A 17,561-nucleotide genomic window follows, 5' to 3' on the forward strand; every position below is an offset into this window, starting at 1 on the left:
AAACTTCTTTTGAAAAATAGTTTCTTACATTTTTGGAAAAAAAAAAAAAAAAGGATATTTACTCGCGACACATAACAATAACTGACTGTTAGGGAACTAGTACACAAGCTACCTGCTCTATTCAAGACTTGGTGAATGACTTAGCCCAGTTCCATTCACACTGGAATCTCCCCCATGAGTGACCCCTAAACAAAGAGGTGGGGATGATCTGTCATCCGCAGGGACCACCTGACGCAGCAAGGACGGAAAAGGAAGAGGCCATGTGTGACGATGTCACCAGACACACTATGTCCTTGTTTGACAACCCTGTTTGTTAACTTTAAGGTCATTACACAGTTGGGGGTGTTTTCTTTTCATGTGATTAATTCCCCCGAAAACATATTTGGGCAATCGTTGGATATAAGAGTCGTACAGATATAAAAGGTACAGGAATTCAAGTGACACGTGGCACTCACAAGGTGTCTGTGTACAGTATGTCTGTCAGTTATGAAAAGCTTATTTCATAATTCAGTGTTGAGGTGCAATGAATTGTTAGCATATGGCTGCAAGACGGAGTAAAGCAGTATTCCAAGGGCCAGCAGGTTAGGGAAATATACTAAGTCACGACTGTGTGTGTGTGTGTGTGTGTGTGTGTGTGTGTGTGTGTGTGTGTGTGTGTGTGTGTGTGTGTGCGTGTGCGTGTGTGTGTGTGTGTGTGTGTCTTACAATGCTGGTGAAGGCTACGTCAAGGTGTACATTTAGACAGGATTACTGAGCCTAGAATATGATTACGTAACTTCCTAACAGGGAAGGCTTGAGCAGGTACGTGAAGACAACCTGCTGAGTCATGGTGGTGAGACCAAGAGGGAGAGAGAGAGAGAGAGACTGGGAAAATGAGAGAGAGACATGGAGAGACAGAGAGATTGAGACAGAGTGAGCGAAAACAGAAAACAATGGAGGAAGGAAATGGACAGAGTAAGGGAACATGAGCACCTGTGTAGCGATAATGAATTATATAATCATATTAGTCAGGTAACAAAGTAACTCAATGAATCATTCACAGAGACAGATAGTGGCTACATCATGATCATCAGCCAAACTCTCGTATAGCTAACAGACTAATTTCATTACAGTAGCTTTGCTCAAGCGAGGCCTGGATGTTAGCATGAGTGAGCAGCCAATTCGTTGACAGACGGAACCAAATCCTTCGTCAGCACTGTATATTGGACATCGATTTGTGGCGCTGCTGCTGGCCTAGTCGACGATTCAACCGGCTGGCCCATGTTCCATTCATGTGTTAGCTTCTCTTTCCCACAGAGATTAGTCTCTGTCACACACACACACACACACACACACACACACACACACACACACACACACACACACACGCTTCACTATGCATTCCAGTGCCACTCCGGCTAGTATACACAGTAAAATCCTGAGTGTTAATTTATCTCTGAGAGTGTGCAAATGGTACCAAATGATGGACCCTTACGCTGGTGAAGGCTACATCAGATCCATATAGGCCTACTTGGTAATATGCACACAGTCTTGATTCAACAGCACCATAACTTCGGTACTGTAATTTCTGTATATTATCTTCTGAAATGTACAAAAGCGATAAGATAACCGCGTGAGTGACGTACTAACCCTGCATTTAAATGGACCTCAAGTGCACTTTGGCATTGGCTCATTATAACATGCAAATCCAAATGTAAAGCAGCAGCTTCCGATTTGTGTTTGTGTTTTCGTGCCAGTCAGTTTGCCAGGCCGTATGCAGAGAGAGAGAGCAGAGAGGTGAACATGGTGGAAGTCACATAGTCGCTTTGACCAAACCCTGAGCCAAGGTTTGGTCAGACTACCCACTGTCTGCTCTGTGACTCACACCAGAGGAAATGCCAGAGCACTCTGTGTGTGTGTGTGTGTGTGTGTGTGTGTGTGTGTGTGTGTGTGTGTGTGTGTGTGTGTGTGTGTGTGTGTGTGTGTGTGTGTGTGTGAGTGAGAGAGTGTGGGTGGGTGTGTCGGTGGGTGAGTGAAAGTGAAAGTGGTACCTGCAGTAAAAGGAGAACCAGACACCTGCAGTAAAAGGAGAACCAGACAGAACCGGTTCACAAGTCCTGCTTAAGACACAAAATGAAGAACAACAACAATGACATTCGTTAACGTTGGCAATATTACATCATCTGATTGTATTGTAATGGCCGATGGGCTGCAGATTCGAAGGAAGCACCATGACAATGACAGGTTCATTGCAGAATTCGCAAATAAACAGCTCTAACCAAAGTCTTTAATAACAGAAGGGAGGGTGTTCTCATAGAAACTAAGGTCCATGGTGTCTCACCATCATGCCAAGGACAATCGCATTGATAGATGTTAAATTAGGAGTAAAAACTTCAAGCACCTTAAGAGCTAGAACCAACGTACAAACTGTTTTTTGTAACTCTCTGATTCATGATTATTTGTATTAGATATAGTTTTTCTATTTTCATTTTTGTATTATACAGTATGTTTACTATTATTAATACTATTATTGCTGCTACAATGTCTGAGGATCTGCAACACAATTTTATACAATATGCAGTGGGGGTCCCTGCTGCTTCATTTCTCTCTCAGCTAGGGGGTCCTTGGCCTGAAAAACGTTGAAGACCCCTGCTCTAGTGCTGCGCAAAACATATGGATATGGTAATACCATCACATGGCATAAGTGTCGTCTTTTCCTGCTATCCTGGTTTTAAAGTTAGTAATGTTTCATATTAACTTCCCACTAGTTGGTCTTCCATGTGGAAACCTACAGCACACAGAAACAAGTCCAATGAGTCAGCCCTAATTCACTTAAACAAAGTGAATGAATTGAGTTGTTTGCTTGTCTGTCTGTTTGCTCTCCTGTCCAGTTAAGAGTCATGATGCTCAGTGACTCTGATCACTAAACAGAGAGAGAGAATATAGACCACAGTCTCCTGCGTATTTGCTCACATCAGTCTAGACATCACGTCATAAACCCTGAATCTGAGATATTGTCAGTTGACTGCTGTGAATCAGACCATACAAATTACAATACCAACATGGTGGCTGATCTAAAATAAAGTCCAATAGAACACTAATACAGAGCATGGTTTCTATGGGTCTCCGAGAAACCATGTTCTGAGGCAGCCGTAGCTTAGTGGGTAGAGAGGCCGTTTGGTGATCAGATTCAGAAACTCACTGGTTCGCCTCCAAGCCCGACCAGTAATGTCGAAGTGTCCCTGAGCAAGACGCATAACCCCTAACCGCTCCCCCCAAAGTACTCATGACCATCCAAGAGACCATCAGCTGGGTGAAGCTTAAACTGAATTTAATCAGTTTAAACAGTTTGTCATCCACAATTGCCAGACATCAAAAGCATATAAACACACCCTTCACAATCACATAACGTCTGTGTCACACTGTACAGTTCATCATTTCAACACTGTGTACTTTCATAGTAATATCCTATAGGCTAAACTGGAAATAAATCAATAACTACATTTCTGCATGTAACTGTTTACAGTTCCAGTTCAGAAATCCAACAGTAAATCAATGGCCCCAAGTCTTAAATAATGTGAGGCGCTTGACTCGTGAGTGACTCAGCTCACATTATGTAATGATGACTGAACCAGTAGGTGAAAATCCTCCGTGAGAACACCTTGGCTTAGCTCCTTAAATAGATATGCTGTCAGGCAATGACACAAGAGATCTTCAAGAGGCTTGCCTCTTGCCAGGTCGTCTTTGTAAATAATTTCTTTACATGACCTGAGCTTGACCTGTTTGATTAAACAAAAAGGTAGAGAAACCCAAGTTCACAGGATTTTAGGGTTTCCTTAATGACAGATCTGGCCCGGTCAGAGTAAACAAAGGAGTACAAAATGTATTATTTTAACATTTTAAGTAGATTTTATTGGTTCAGTAGATGCAAAATATACACATGTTCTTCGCCTTTCACTGTTCAAGTTATGCAAAATCCTCAAGTTAAAACATGGTACCTCTCACTCTGAGCCATCAAATCTACATAAATATAAATAAATAGTACAGTAAAACAATTCTTACAAAAACAAAAATTCAAGTATCAAATAACAAAAGTATTATTGTAGTTTCTTTTTTCCTTTTTACAGCTCCTGCTCTCTGTAACATGGCAGTACAAAATAGTCTTCTGAAAATGCACAAATGTTCATTAAAATACTCCAAAGAGTTACAGTTTATATGCCAGCCGTGGGCCTATCCTCCTTCACACAGTATTTAACATTTACAAAGGATATTACTGATGAGGAGAATGCAGTGTTCTAACAAAAATATGTGTGCAGCAGATGTACAAGAAAATAAAATTGAATTTGAAAAGGAAGCAGCATGGGGCTTGCAGCACAAGCGTTATAGGCACTCTAAGGCAAAATAATCTCCTTTGCCCTAGCCAGAATATGACAAAGAGAGAGAGCCACTGGATCTCGACTCACAAACACATAAGTACTCACACAACTGAAAGAGCTAAAATCGCTGTGCAAAATGCTTATCTGTTTTGTGTATGCTTATGCAATAAAATAAGTATGACAGCACTGAATAGTATTGTGACAGAAGGGAAAAAACTAAACATTTGAAACCAAAATGCACAAAGAATTGAAAATACTCTTGTCAGGAGTTGTCAGGATGCTTCCAGAGAAATGCCTAGGAGTTTACATTGTAAACTAACAAGTCTTTTTCTTTTTAATTAATAGTGCAACCATGAGTAGTAGCATGGTTAAAAAGGACAGGATATGTTTTAAGCTCCATCCTTTTGGTCTTATTCTGGCTCCATTTAAAAGGTCTGTATGCTCGACAGTCATTCAAACCAGACATCTCTGACCAAAACAGAGCCAGTTAACCAAACCAGGATTCCAAAATCCTATTCACTGTCTTGTGAGAATGGAGACTTGATGCTAGTAGGGAAGGTTCTTGAGTGATCACTTTTTTTCTTTTTTTTAAAAAAGATCTTTGAATCCAATTCCTGGTCTCTTGGGTCAGCTGGTCATTGGCAGGGCTGTAGGACATCATGGCGATCAGTTGTTCTCCTTTTCAAGATCTGGAAGTGCAGAAGAACAATGGTGTCAAGATCTGGGACACATTATTCTGGCAGAGTGGCAGGAATATTAATGATGCTGCCTTTGCTTAAATGATCTGCACACAACAAATAGCACTAGAACTAATCCTTAAACCAGAGGTTACATCATGTTCTTTATTCTGTGGCCTCTGTGCTGCTCTGCTGGTACATATTAAGCCGCTAAGTTTAAAGCCATCATCATGGATCATTATGGGTTAGTTTAGTTAGTCAATATGTTTGTGTGTGAAATAATCGGTGACTATGAAAGAAGCCTGTAACTTTCGCCACCCAACAGAACAATGATGAGCTCTACACGTACAGCTAGTGAATCTGTCCTCTTGTCGCTGTCAGGCAACAAAAAGAAAGAAAGAAAGAACCCATAAAAACGTACATTTTGTATGGGTTACAGTATATTTGACCAGGGGGTGCACAGGGAGCAGTTAGGGGTTCAGTCTCTCAGGGAAACAAAGACAGGAGCCGGTGATCGAAGCAGGTGTCTTACGCCAACCAGACGGCCAGTCTACCTCCTGAGCCACTGGCACCATATATACATCTATATCTATCTGCTGAGCTATAAGCTTAGACATGATAACTTGCTTTTTTCTCTGTCTTTCTTCTTTTGTTTTACCTTTGGGTTGCTACGAGAGACCCCACTTTCAGATAGTGGAGGATGACACACCTCAGAGACAGAAAGCCAGAGAAACAAAAAAAAGAGACAAGGACAGGACAGGACAGGACAATGAATATGAGTTGCCATGGCGACACACATAGCAACACTCGTGCGACGCTATGACGAAAGACGAGAGGAATTCCAACGTAGGAGGAGAGGAATGTGGACTGGGAAGTGGGGAAGCACGTGACTTCCCCAGGCAGCTACACGTTTGTTTTCTTTTCTTTCTCTCAAGAGCAAGACATGCCTGTTTTATAATTTCTCCCCAAAAATATATACACAGTATATTAGGTGACTTCTATCATCACTGAAACAGACAGAGCAAAACAAATGCCACACTGGCAGTGTTGCCAGATTCTGTGAGAGAAACAAGCAACCAGGTCTAGGAAAACCAGCCCAAAAGAAGCGACTATGGGCCACGTGAGCACTTTAACATATACATCAGCTATTTGAAAATAGCAGATCTACAAGCTCACAATGCGACGCGTTGTGAGCTTGTAGATCGGCTATTTTCAAATAAAATGTTGCGGGGAAATTATAATAAGCAGATCTGGAAACCCTGCACACTGGAGCCAATCAAACTTGGCAACACAGGAAGGGGGGGACAGAGATATCTCAGTGAGTACTTACAGGCAAACTTTGCTCAGCCAGTGCTGCAGGGCGGTGAGAAATGGGTGGAAGAAAAGATGGTGCAATAAAAAAAAAGTGAATGCAAGGAAGGAAGCAAGTGAACATGCATGCAGTTTAAAGCGAAGAAGTCAGCAAACAGACAAACAGCGAATGGTTGATTAGAGTTGGTTAGATGTGTGTGTACGTGTGTAGTGGGGTGGGGGCCCACCTGTCCGGACAGGGTGAGGGGGAGGTGTGTGGCGCTGCAGAGTGACATGGTGCCGGAAATCTCCTGGATGGACGGCTCATCCAGCTCGTCGATGCGGGGCTTCTTGATGTTGGGCCCTGGGCTGGTCAGAGGAGTGACGCTGTTCCTCCTGATCAAACAACCGGGACCCCTCTTTACCTCCTGGGGACAAGGAGAGAGAGTAAGATTGAATTGTACTCCATTCATCATACTAGACATGTGATCTGAAATCAGGCACTGTCAGAGGCACCTACAGACAGTGAAACGTACCTCAGGCCTGTCTCTGTGTGTGTTCACTGCCTCCACGTTGAGCGAGATTGACTCCACTTTACACCCATAGGCGATGGGGGTGAGTTTCAGCACCGTGTGGAGGGGACACCTCAGGTAGGGCATCTCATCTAGAAACGACATTACGGACATTAAGCGTACGTCACGGTCAGCGTCCGAGGATGACGGCTGTAGGACTGAAGAGACTCCAGGGGCTTATGGGAGTCTGTAACTGCCTTACCTGCGCTCTTGTCCAGGAAGTACGCCAGAAGGCAGCGCATGACCGCCTGGTGACAGACGACCAGAACATTCTCCTGCCTCTCCAGCGCCATAATCACTGGCTCAACGCGCTGGACCAGGTCCTGATAGGACTAACATCAGGCAGAAAGAAGAGAGGGGTTAACGTCCGTTCAATTAAACTTTTTTTTTTTTTTACATTGGCTACACATTGGCAGATATCTCTGGAAAGATATAAAAGGTTTGTACCTCCCCCGTGGGGTAGCGGTAGTAGTATTTGTCTTGGTCTCTCAGAGCGAATTCCTCTGGGTATTTATCCTTCACCTCGTCATATGTCATCTCTTCACACACACCCTGAAGCAACAAATGATACGCACATAAGAGTTTGTCACGCTAGAGTTTGTGGAGTGGGCCTAGACCGTGGCGTCGCGGTCTAGGCACCCTGGTTGCAAATCCTTAATAGCAGTGTGCCGCGGGTTCGCGTCCCGTTCCCGTCGGCCTTTCCTGCATGTCTTCCCCCATCTCTCTCCCCATTCTTCCTGTCGACATACTTTCCCTGTCCCTCTCCAATAAAAACAATAAAAAAATACCAAAAACAAATCTTTAAAAAAAAAAAAAAAGAGTTTGTGGAGTGAGCGTGCCTGTACTGTATGTGCAAGTGTGTTTAATAAACACTCACCGCATCTAGCTCATTTAGGGCCTTCCACTGTTCATACGGTACATCCAGGTCTTCAGCAGTCTCGATGCTGCGACAGAGCTGGCTCGTCCAAACCTTCAGATCTTTCAGGTTCTGCTCCTCCACGAACTGAGCCAGGGCAGACGCAAACTACGGACCGGAAAGGACACATGTTCAGCGAGTGGTCTGGAACCTACGGGTGTGTGATTGCATTCGTTTCAGTCGATGACTAACCATATTCGTGTCTGTAACCATTATCCTGGTGGCGTTACTTAAATGCATACCTATGTACTGTGTATTTCTGTGTGCATCGGTGTTGTCGCCTGCATTTCTTTCTGAATTTAAACGGTACACTGGTGCAAAGGTGTGTCCCTCAGATTGAGTTACATGCTTCTGTCTGAGTGTAAAATACCTTTCTGCCCTGAGGCGAGAGGCCCGAATCTCCGCCCAGGCGTCCCTTCAGGTTGTCCATGCTCTCTCCGTGTCGACACAGGTAGATGGTGCGGGGCTGGACGTGGATGTTCATCAAGTAGTACACAATCTTACTCTGGACGTGATCCTGGATCCGGTTGACCAGAAACTGCCGGCCCACATCAATCACTTTGATGAAGGACAGATCCCTAAATAAAGACAGGGTTTAGTATAGCTTCTAGTCAAACGCTTGAGGGGATATAATATCAGCAGTTCTGTTCATGATATGATATGATCTGTGTGTGCGTGTGTGCGTGTGTGCATGTGTGCGTGTGTGCGTGTGTGTGTGTGTGCGGGTGTGTATTTACCTGTCGTACTGATCAGGGTCTAGAGGTTGGTATGTCGCTTTATAACATTCAATCCTTTTCTGGAAGTCCAACATGGCATCCGTTTTGTTAGTGTCCTGGTAGTCTGGACATGACACCTTTACTTCCTATATGGAGAGGAAGTGGAATGTCAAAAGACAAAACACACCGATCCTGTAGCACAGTGATGTTGTAGATAGTTATTAACATTTTCTTTCACCCTGTGTGTGTGGTCAAAATGTGTTAAAATTCGATTTGTGACTCACCATGATATTAGAAGCGATGACACTGGGATCGTCACACACAGACTCGATGAAGAAGATCTGTAACCACAGGGGGAGAAATGTGTGATGAGTCACATCGTGCATGGCTCTGACTCAGTCTTCGAATGTGCAAAAGGCGTCACACCTCCCTGCACAGGTAACCATGGAAACGCTTACCTTGAAGGCGTTTTCGCTGCCAAACTGGAGGATCATCCCTCGTCTTTCCCTCGTGGTGTTGGTGGCGTCAAACACCTGATTATTGGGCGAGTCAACAAGAAATTGCATGAGACAAGCTTTAATAGACACTGACAAGAACCATTTAGATGGGGGAACGTTTGCAAGAGCATCGCTCAATGTTAGGAAGAGAAATACTTGGATGAAACTTACCGCAACCTGGCCTCCCTCCTCGGTTAAGTAGAACTTGACATCACTTAACGCTGCTAAGGCACACTGACTACAGAAAGACAAAGCAAAGAAATATTTGTACCTATGGCAGTGAATGTCAGATGTGCATGTCAGTGGGTGATGTTTGAGTGCATGCGTGGGAGGCGAGTGAGGGATTTGCGGTTTCACTTACTGTCTGATTTTCACGGCACTCTCATTGTCAGGTTTGAAGAAGTCATAGGAGCTGTAGTTCTTAACTGCCTCCCTACGATATTCTCCAACATTGAAGACTGCAGCGAGGACAACAAACAAGTATAAACTGAATGTTCCATATGGCAGAAGTAGAGAACAGAACAGAAATGCAAAACAAATGGTCGCACTCTGCATAAAAGGTACTGAAGGGTGCTTTTGCAGACGTACCTTTAGTGGGCATACCGATCCAGTTGAGGTAACGGGTGAGTTTCTTGGACATGTAGGTCTTGCCTCGAGCTGGCAGACCCACCATGACTATGACAGTGGGGGAGTTAGCCAGGTGGGGCCCCCCACCAGCTGCAGAGAAAGAAAAAGAGAAAGGAAGGGGGGAGGTTATTAAGATATCATCAGTCACTAGACGCCACTATACCTCCGCTGTAGTGCAATGGGACACTGCTAAACGTCAGGGGTCGGCAACCTTTTTGAACATCAAGTGCTATGTTTTTATTTTCTAGCTAGTCAGTGTGCCACATCAACCTTAAGTTTAATTGTGACACCACATCAAAATAAAAATATTTCCAACAGATTTTGATTGTCCATATACATAACATTGATTGATTTTCTTTCTTCTTTTGCAATATTTTCTTTCACATCAGGACGTTGTAATGACCATTAGAGCAATAACCCCACCTATCTCCCAGACTACCTCCCCAGTCACAGTTCAGAGCTTGTAGAATTATGTGCAGGATGTAATTTGCACACATATGTGAGGGGACTTAATTTAATTGACTTAAAAAAAAAGTATACATATTGTATTTTAAAAGAAAAATCCTTTCTCTCACACTTATGCCACTGTGCTGCCTGACTGCCAGTGATCACCCTCCCCTTTGCCGATGTTGGCACCCGTGCCGAGTGCCGCTGCCAGCTGTGTGAATCTGTTGCACCCGTTTCGCTGTCTATGAACTCAGCGACTCTCCGTGCCTCTCCCACCCGCCCACCACCACCAGCCCATCTGTACCCGGACCCGCCCATTGTGCCGAACATGCACGTGCCCTTTCGCGGTGGCCAGACAACGGCCATCAATTCCACATCACTGCCGGTTTGACCCACTTTTGCACGCTGCGTGAGCTGCATACTTCAGCGGATCTTGGCATGAACACACATACACACGAAACCACAGTATTGCATCACACACTAGATGCAGTGAACTACTGTAGGTCACGTGTGAATGTGAAAAACAATTTGCTTTTCCACGCTTAGGTTTGAAACTAGTTTTATACGTTGTGGTATGACCGCATGTTTCACTAAATACTACATTTTAGTATGAATTAAAGTTTAATGTTGTCTAATTCAGCAATGGGTAGCTGATGCTGTAGAGATTTATAGTATTCTATGTAAAAATATGTCTGGGTCATTTAATGTGGTGAAACTGTGTTAAATGTGGCTTTCGATACATCCTTTCATGAATGGGTTAGGTAGGGTATGTGTACAAACACGCAACTTGTGTAACCGGAGTAAACCCTGCCATGGATTACAGTGCCTGGTGCTCCTGACGACACTCATTAACCATGTTCCACAACCCTTCTATAATCCCTTTTCCATAACACCAGGGCCACAACACATCAAGCTATTAGACAAGACACCCTTCTCTCCTCCATCTAAAAGCAGGATCCGATCGAACGTGAGAAGGACATTTTTCCTCACAACTCTTTCCTTGACAACCTTAACGCTCATAAACAAGAGGTTTATGGTTTAAGAAGAGTTCATCCTTGTTCATGGGTGGTGGTAGCTGCACAGATGTATAATGTCAAGTGTCCACACAGCTAGTGGTTGTGGGCTAATGGGAGCTGAGGGCTAATTAAATACTAATTGAATAATTGCCCCCAGAGGTCAATCTACTACCTACTGACAATCAAAACTGGTACTACTGCAATTGATGACTGTTAACCGCAAGATTGTCGCAGAAGATGACTGAAACACATCAGAAATTACAAATACTTTTATTGCCCAGCCTCGGCCCCTTTTACTTGTAACAGAGTATGTCTACGTTGCAGTACTGATACTTAAGTGAAAAATGCCAGTACTTTTCCCACCACTGTCTCTAATTCATTTCATTCATCATCTCTAAACCCACCAGCACTGCACATGCACTGGGGGCGGGGCGGTGCCGACCATCTCCCTCTCATAGGACCACACCACCCGGCGGTCCTATCAGAGAGAGAGATGCGCTTTTGTGGAATATGCGAACCACAGCCCCTCCCCAGAGCCCATACGTTTACGCACGCACTGTGACGCACACACACACACACACACACACACACACACACACACACACACACACACACACACACACACACACACACACACACACACACACACACACACACACACTATATGGCGGAGCCGAGCCGAGCCCCCTGCGCGTGCCGATCGACCCCCCTATGATCGACACACATTCTCTGAATCTCGGAAAATGTTAGGGGAGGCGCGGAGCGAGAAGCGATGGGGTCGCGTAACCATGGCGACCGCATCACGTCACACTCACGCTATAGTGTTTGAATGGGCCAACCATGCGATGTGCATGTTAATGTGCCGGCCGGCACATTAACATGCACATGTGCGCTTTTTCTTTTTACAGACAAACCTGTTTTCCCTGGCAGTGCACTGCCGGGGAAAAAAACAGGTTTGACTGTAAAAATCAATAAGTGTATTTGACTGTAGAATCTATTTAATTAATGCACGATATGGTTGTAGCCTACATTTCAATGCACGACCAGTCACGAATTCAATGAATTATGCATTGAATATAAGCTGCTTTACAACAAAGACTATACACCGCGTATGATCATGGATTTCTGTAAATGAATATATAATCAGGGGTCTTCAACGTTTTCAGGCCAAGGACCACCTAGCTGAGAGAGATGAAGCAGGGACCCCCTCTATATTGTATACAATTGTGTTAAAGATCAACTTTTTTTCGGCTCTTTTTCCCCTCTAGTCTACACCTATAACTCTTTGCCAAAAATAGCCGATCTACAAGCTCACAACGCCTGACGCTGCAAGGTGTTGTGCGCTTGTAGATCTGCTATTTTTGACTAAAAGGGATGCTAGGGTTCAAGTGTGTAAAAAAAAAAAAAAGATTTCTGGCGGACGCCTTGTAGTAGCTCTGAGGACCCCCTTGGGGTCCCGGACCCCCTGTTGAAGACCCCTGATATAACGCATTCAAATTACAAAATACAAAATCACCAAAATTCCAAAATAGTAATAATAATGAAAGGATTGTGACTTACATCTCGTGGGGACCGCAGCAGGCTTGTCATCTCTCGACGGGATCCATATCTTTTGGATCCGATTCTGGGTGAGTTCTCTGGGCATTCCACACACAGATTGAGGGGGGAGATCAAAGGAAAGCCGGCCGGTGTTTCAATCAATCAGAAGAACTCGAACCCCCCGATCGAGATGATGATCACCGCGGGTTGCAACTCAATATGCGTCCGATAATAAAAGCTTGTCCGATGGTCGACTTATTCTAGGATCTAGACGGTCTATGTGCTATTCTAATGCTTGATGATGACCTGAGCCGGTACAGTACAGTAATCTACCGGTGCTGGATGTCCCAGATCCTCTATTTAACTCTCGTGGTGCGAGCAGGAAACAACGTGACATCGATGACGCGACAGCTGTTCAGCCCCGCCCTCCCGTTGTCTCACTGGCACCACCCTGTGGCCGATTTGGGGTATGTCCTTAATAAAAGAAAGAGTTATTATAGACCAATTATTTGTTTACTAACATTGAGACTGGATGCACAGGTGATTGTTTCATGCAATCAATTCTCAACCTGTTGTTTCGGGGTGCGCTAGTTTCAGCACACCCCAACCCCCTCTTGTGTGTTGGCTGGTGAGTGGTGAGGTGCGTCCTAGCGAGACCTGATAGAATGGGTTTAATTGTACGCATACTGGTTCTTATCAGTGTGACGTCGTCTGTTAAGGGGTCTATAGAGGGTTGTAAGTAAAAGTATCGATAGTGTAATTTAGAAATACTCTGTTACAAGTCAGTAAAAGTTGACTTAATTAAGAAGAGTACAAAAGTATTGGCATCAAAATGTACTTAAAGTAGCAAAAGTGAAAGTACTCATTATGCAAAGAAAAATATTGTCCTGTTTCACAAGGTATCATTATGTATATTTGTATTAAACTCTTTTGAAAATAGCCTAAGTTTAAATATGGCTGAAGTGGTTAATATATGTCTTGTAAAGATAATCCAAATCAACAAAGTAACTAGTAACTAAAGTTTTCAAATAATTGCAGTGGAGTAAAAGCATAATATTTGCCTCTGAGATGTAATAGTGGAGTAAAGTACTGAACATTGGAAATACTCCCGTTAAGTAAAAATACCTCAAAATTGTACTTAAGTACAGTATTTGAGTAAATGTACTTAGTTACTTTACACCACTGGCTACGATGCACAAAAAAAGTGCGAGGATATTGCCAAACGTTAACCACCAGTGCACGTGCAGAATGGCACATCAACTCAAGAGTGCCACAGTAGTGGAGACAAAGGTTTGAGTATCCTACAAAGAACTCATAAGCCTACTAGTGGTATGCAACTCAGAATACACAGGACCCCAATGGGTTTAATCCTTTTAGCATCCTTTGGAAAAGTACTTTCTGAGCTTTTTTTTGCAAACCGTTAATTAAGTATTCAATCATTCAATCAATCATTCAATGATTCAATAAATGTTATTCTATTTGTTTGTTTTTAAAGATGGCATAGCCTAACTAACTGCTTTTTAAACACAAACTATGTTTTGTATATTTGATGTCATTATCACCACAGCTGCCACCTCACCTGAAATGTAGCCTAACTTCAAACTGGCCATTCTGTAGGCCTACATACATCACAAAGACCACAATTTATAAAAGTCATCAAAACATACAGTGGACACTGGCTGTCTCTGAATAAGCAGATAACATATAGGCTATTTCGCAATATTAAAAGTGACTGGTCTGTATTAAGCAGTGAGCTGTGTCTGTTGCAGTGGTAAAGTAGTACATGTACTCAAGTCAAGTACTGTACTTAAGTACAATTTAAGGATTGTTTCTACATTGCAGTGTGTGTTGATACTTTTACTCAAGTAAAACATGTGAGTAGCCTACTTCTTCCATCACTGTTTGTCTGTTGTCTGCATTCTAAAATCGAGTGTTTGGTGAGTAGTGTGAGCACAGGATTCCAAAGAAAATTCCACCTTCCCTTTTGTGGATGAAGGACGAGGTGAGGACGGTCACAGTAACAGAGGTGAGGTCACAGTAACAGATGGGGCTAGAAACCCATCAATGCGGGATGCAAATAGAAGCAGAAGTCCCGTATTCAAAAATATACTTAAAGTACCAAAAGTAAAAGTAGGCTACTCATTGTGCAGATTGTCCCATTTCACAAGTTCAAAATGTATTTAAAAAAATCTTTTGAAAATAGCCGATCTACAAGCTCACAATGTGTGGCATTGCGACGCATTATGAGCTTTTAGATCTACTATTTTCAAATGGCTGAAATATATATAGGGCTGAAGTTGTTAGTGTGTTTTGTAATAATTAATGAAAATCTACAGGGTGGGTGGGGGGGGGGGGGGGGCCAGTTCAAATATGATTGTTTTTTGGGGGTCGCGGCCTGAAAAGTTTGGGAACCTAAAACCTATACTTGCCCTACTGGACCCACTCCCATGGTTCAGTTCCTGTGCACAGGCAGAGCATGCACTCTCCCACTCCGCTTACACGGCCACAGCATGAGTAGGCTACATGTAGTTACTTGACACCACTGCGCACACGCACGTACGCACACACACACACACACACACACACACACACACACACTTATCTATAAAGTCATTCTCAACATTTGATAGAGGTCGTGATGACATTGAAGGGTCGGCTGTAAGGCTACATACAAATTTAACAACAAGAACTTAATAAGCTTTTGTCAGTACACACTATGACATAGCAGCACAATGTTTGACATTTACCCGGAATTAATTGCTGTGCTTAAAAGGAGCAAGGCTAGTTCACATTGGGGGTTTTATGAATTATGAGACTTTTATACAAGCACCATGTTTTATTTGACTCCAATATCCTAAAAGGGAATGTGCGATTCACGATGAGTAGGCAAAAAGTCCAAAGATACTATCCTAAAGATCAAGTATACTCCCACTTAACCCATTAAGGCCTGAGGGTCCGATTCTTCAAAATGTCTTCTAAATCCTAACAGTTTTTTGAAAAAAACGTATGTTGCTATGTCAGTGGTTCTCAAACGTTTCCATGTCAAGGACCCCAAAATGTATATGTATTTGGCCGCGGACCCTCATCTCAAAATATTTTGTTCCAGGGACCCCCAGAAGCAAAGATTTGAGTTACAAATGTTCGCTTAAAAAAATATATATATATATATATATATATATTCAATGATTTGCACACATTTTCTCGATTTTTCTAAAATAGCCAAAGTGTAAAATAATGCTTTTTAGCTCAAATCAAAAAATGACACAGATGCGTTCCAGGTCTTGAGGGAGGGTGAAAGCTGTAGCCTGTACTAAGTGCACACAAATAATTGTTAATAGAACAGTATTAACCTTGGCCATAGGTTCACTACAATATGTTTCTGGTGTAGGGTTATTTGCAGCACTGTCCACAGCTCAGTTCACTGGAACATGACATAGTAGGCTCCTATCCAAGTCAGTTCATCTGTTGCAACGGATGTGTGTCAGACAGAATACCCCACAGCCACACATATACACCCACACTGACCCTGGTAAACTTTAAGCTGTAAGGCACAGCCCCTCATACAGTACCTCTTGGCCTCAGCTCACATCGCACAACTGGTATTTAGGTTAGGAGAAGTGCGTTGCTGTGAGCCCTACTGCAGTTTGGTTCCCAAACTGGGGGTCCCTTAATTATTTTGGGCGGTCCCCAGATAATGTGCAACATTGTTTTCTCACTCAACAGTAAACAAACCAACATACAGTATAAGTGTATACAGGGTATCTGCACATTTCTAAAGTTACAATTTAATGACTTTTAAGACCTTTTTAATACCAAATTGGCCAAATTGTCAAATATTAATTAAGAATGAGGCAAACATTTTGAAAATAGCTGATCTACAAGCTCACAATGTGCGTTGTGAGCTTGTAGATCAGCTATTTCGTCGTGGCCTGAAAAGTTTGAGAACCCTTGCCGAGTTACATTGGCTACCATTTGACAGCAGAATTACTTACGTCTTCAGACAAAGGCCTTCTCAATGTCCCTAAAACGAGACCCTATTCTTTGGAATGGCTTACCACTATCCTTAAGAAGTGCAGTCAGTTGATGCCTTTAAAAAGTTGCTAAAACTCATTTGTTTTGCAAACATTTTGGTTTGTAATATTGTTTATTTCTATGTATTGTTTATTTCTATGTACCGTTTTTGCTGCTCTGTAACTTATTTTTATTGTTGCTCTATTTTAATGTGATACTCTTGGTTAATTTTGGCTTATTTATTGTACAGCGCCTTGTAACATTTGTTTTATAAATACATTTACCTTATCCTACTGGACCCACTCCCATGGCTCAGTTCCTGTGCACGGCCAGAGCATGCACTCTCCCACTCCGCTCACACGACCACAGCATGCGCTCTGCCTCACCATCACGACTGGGTTCCTAAACATAAACATGGGCCAACCTACTGGGTCCTGTTGTTGACAACATCGACCCCACTGGCACAAACCTACCCTTGAGAGTGAAAACCCAGACCCCTATTTGGACCTCAGAGTAGACCTCCTATTGCCATCTCTCATCAATCTTGTGGACAGCTTCTCACCTTTTACTTGCATCCTCAGACACCCGACCCCCTGACAAACTAGGTCAGATTTCCAAAAATCTTAACCCCGGAGGTAAAGTGTGTTCACTTATGACATACATGTTTTCTAGGCAGACTAAGTGTTTTAACTGTACTTGTGCTGTTTTTACATTTCTGCCTAATACAATATTCAATCAATCAAAAGTGGGATTAGTTATTCGATTTTCTTTTGGACCTCAAGCGACCCCCCCTTCTCCCTTTTACATGTTTGAAAGAGGCTGAACTTAAAAGTAGTTTACAAAAAAATTACTTTACTATCAACACCCCACGAAGCCTTGAATTCATGGAGATTTTTTT

The 17,561-nt window shown here is 43.0% G+C and overlaps 2 protein-coding genes across 2 annotated transcripts in view; one reads left to right on the forward strand and one right to left on the reverse strand.

Annotated features, from left to right (window-relative positions):
• The window catches only part of prkcq (protein kinase C, theta), a 148,118-nt gene that overhangs the window by 36,345 nt on the left and 94,212 nt on the right, over nucleotides 1–17,561 (forward strand). The gene's annotated exons all lie outside the window — the stretch shown is intronic.
• pfkfb3 (6-phosphofructo-2-kinase/fructose-2,6-biphosphatase 3) lies at nucleotides 3,896–12,995 on the reverse strand. The gene is made up of 14 exons (XM_084049816.1): nucleotides 12,674–12,995; nucleotides 9,612–9,740; nucleotides 9,385–9,481; nucleotides 9,195–9,261; nucleotides 8,985–9,059; nucleotides 8,811–8,867; nucleotides 8,548–8,672; nucleotides 8,181–8,388; nucleotides 7,772–7,918; nucleotides 7,342–7,446; nucleotides 7,097–7,226; nucleotides 6,859–6,986; nucleotides 6,571–6,750; nucleotides 3,896–5,044 (listed from the first exon to the last, which is right to left on the reverse strand). Exons 1-14 carry the CDS (start codon nucleotides 12,756–12,758, stop codon nucleotides 4,991–4,993), a joined length of 1,587 nt encoding a protein of 528 aa, XP_083905942.1. The 5' UTR covers nucleotides 12,759–12,995; the 3' UTR covers nucleotides 3,896–4,990.

This window comes from Gymnoscopelus microlampas, assembly GCF_963454915.1.
Source record: "Gymnoscopelus microlampas genome assembly, chromosome: 23".
Classification (NCBI taxonomy): domain Eukaryota; kingdom Metazoa; phylum Chordata; class Actinopteri; order Myctophiformes; family Myctophidae; genus Gymnoscopelus; species Gymnoscopelus microlampas.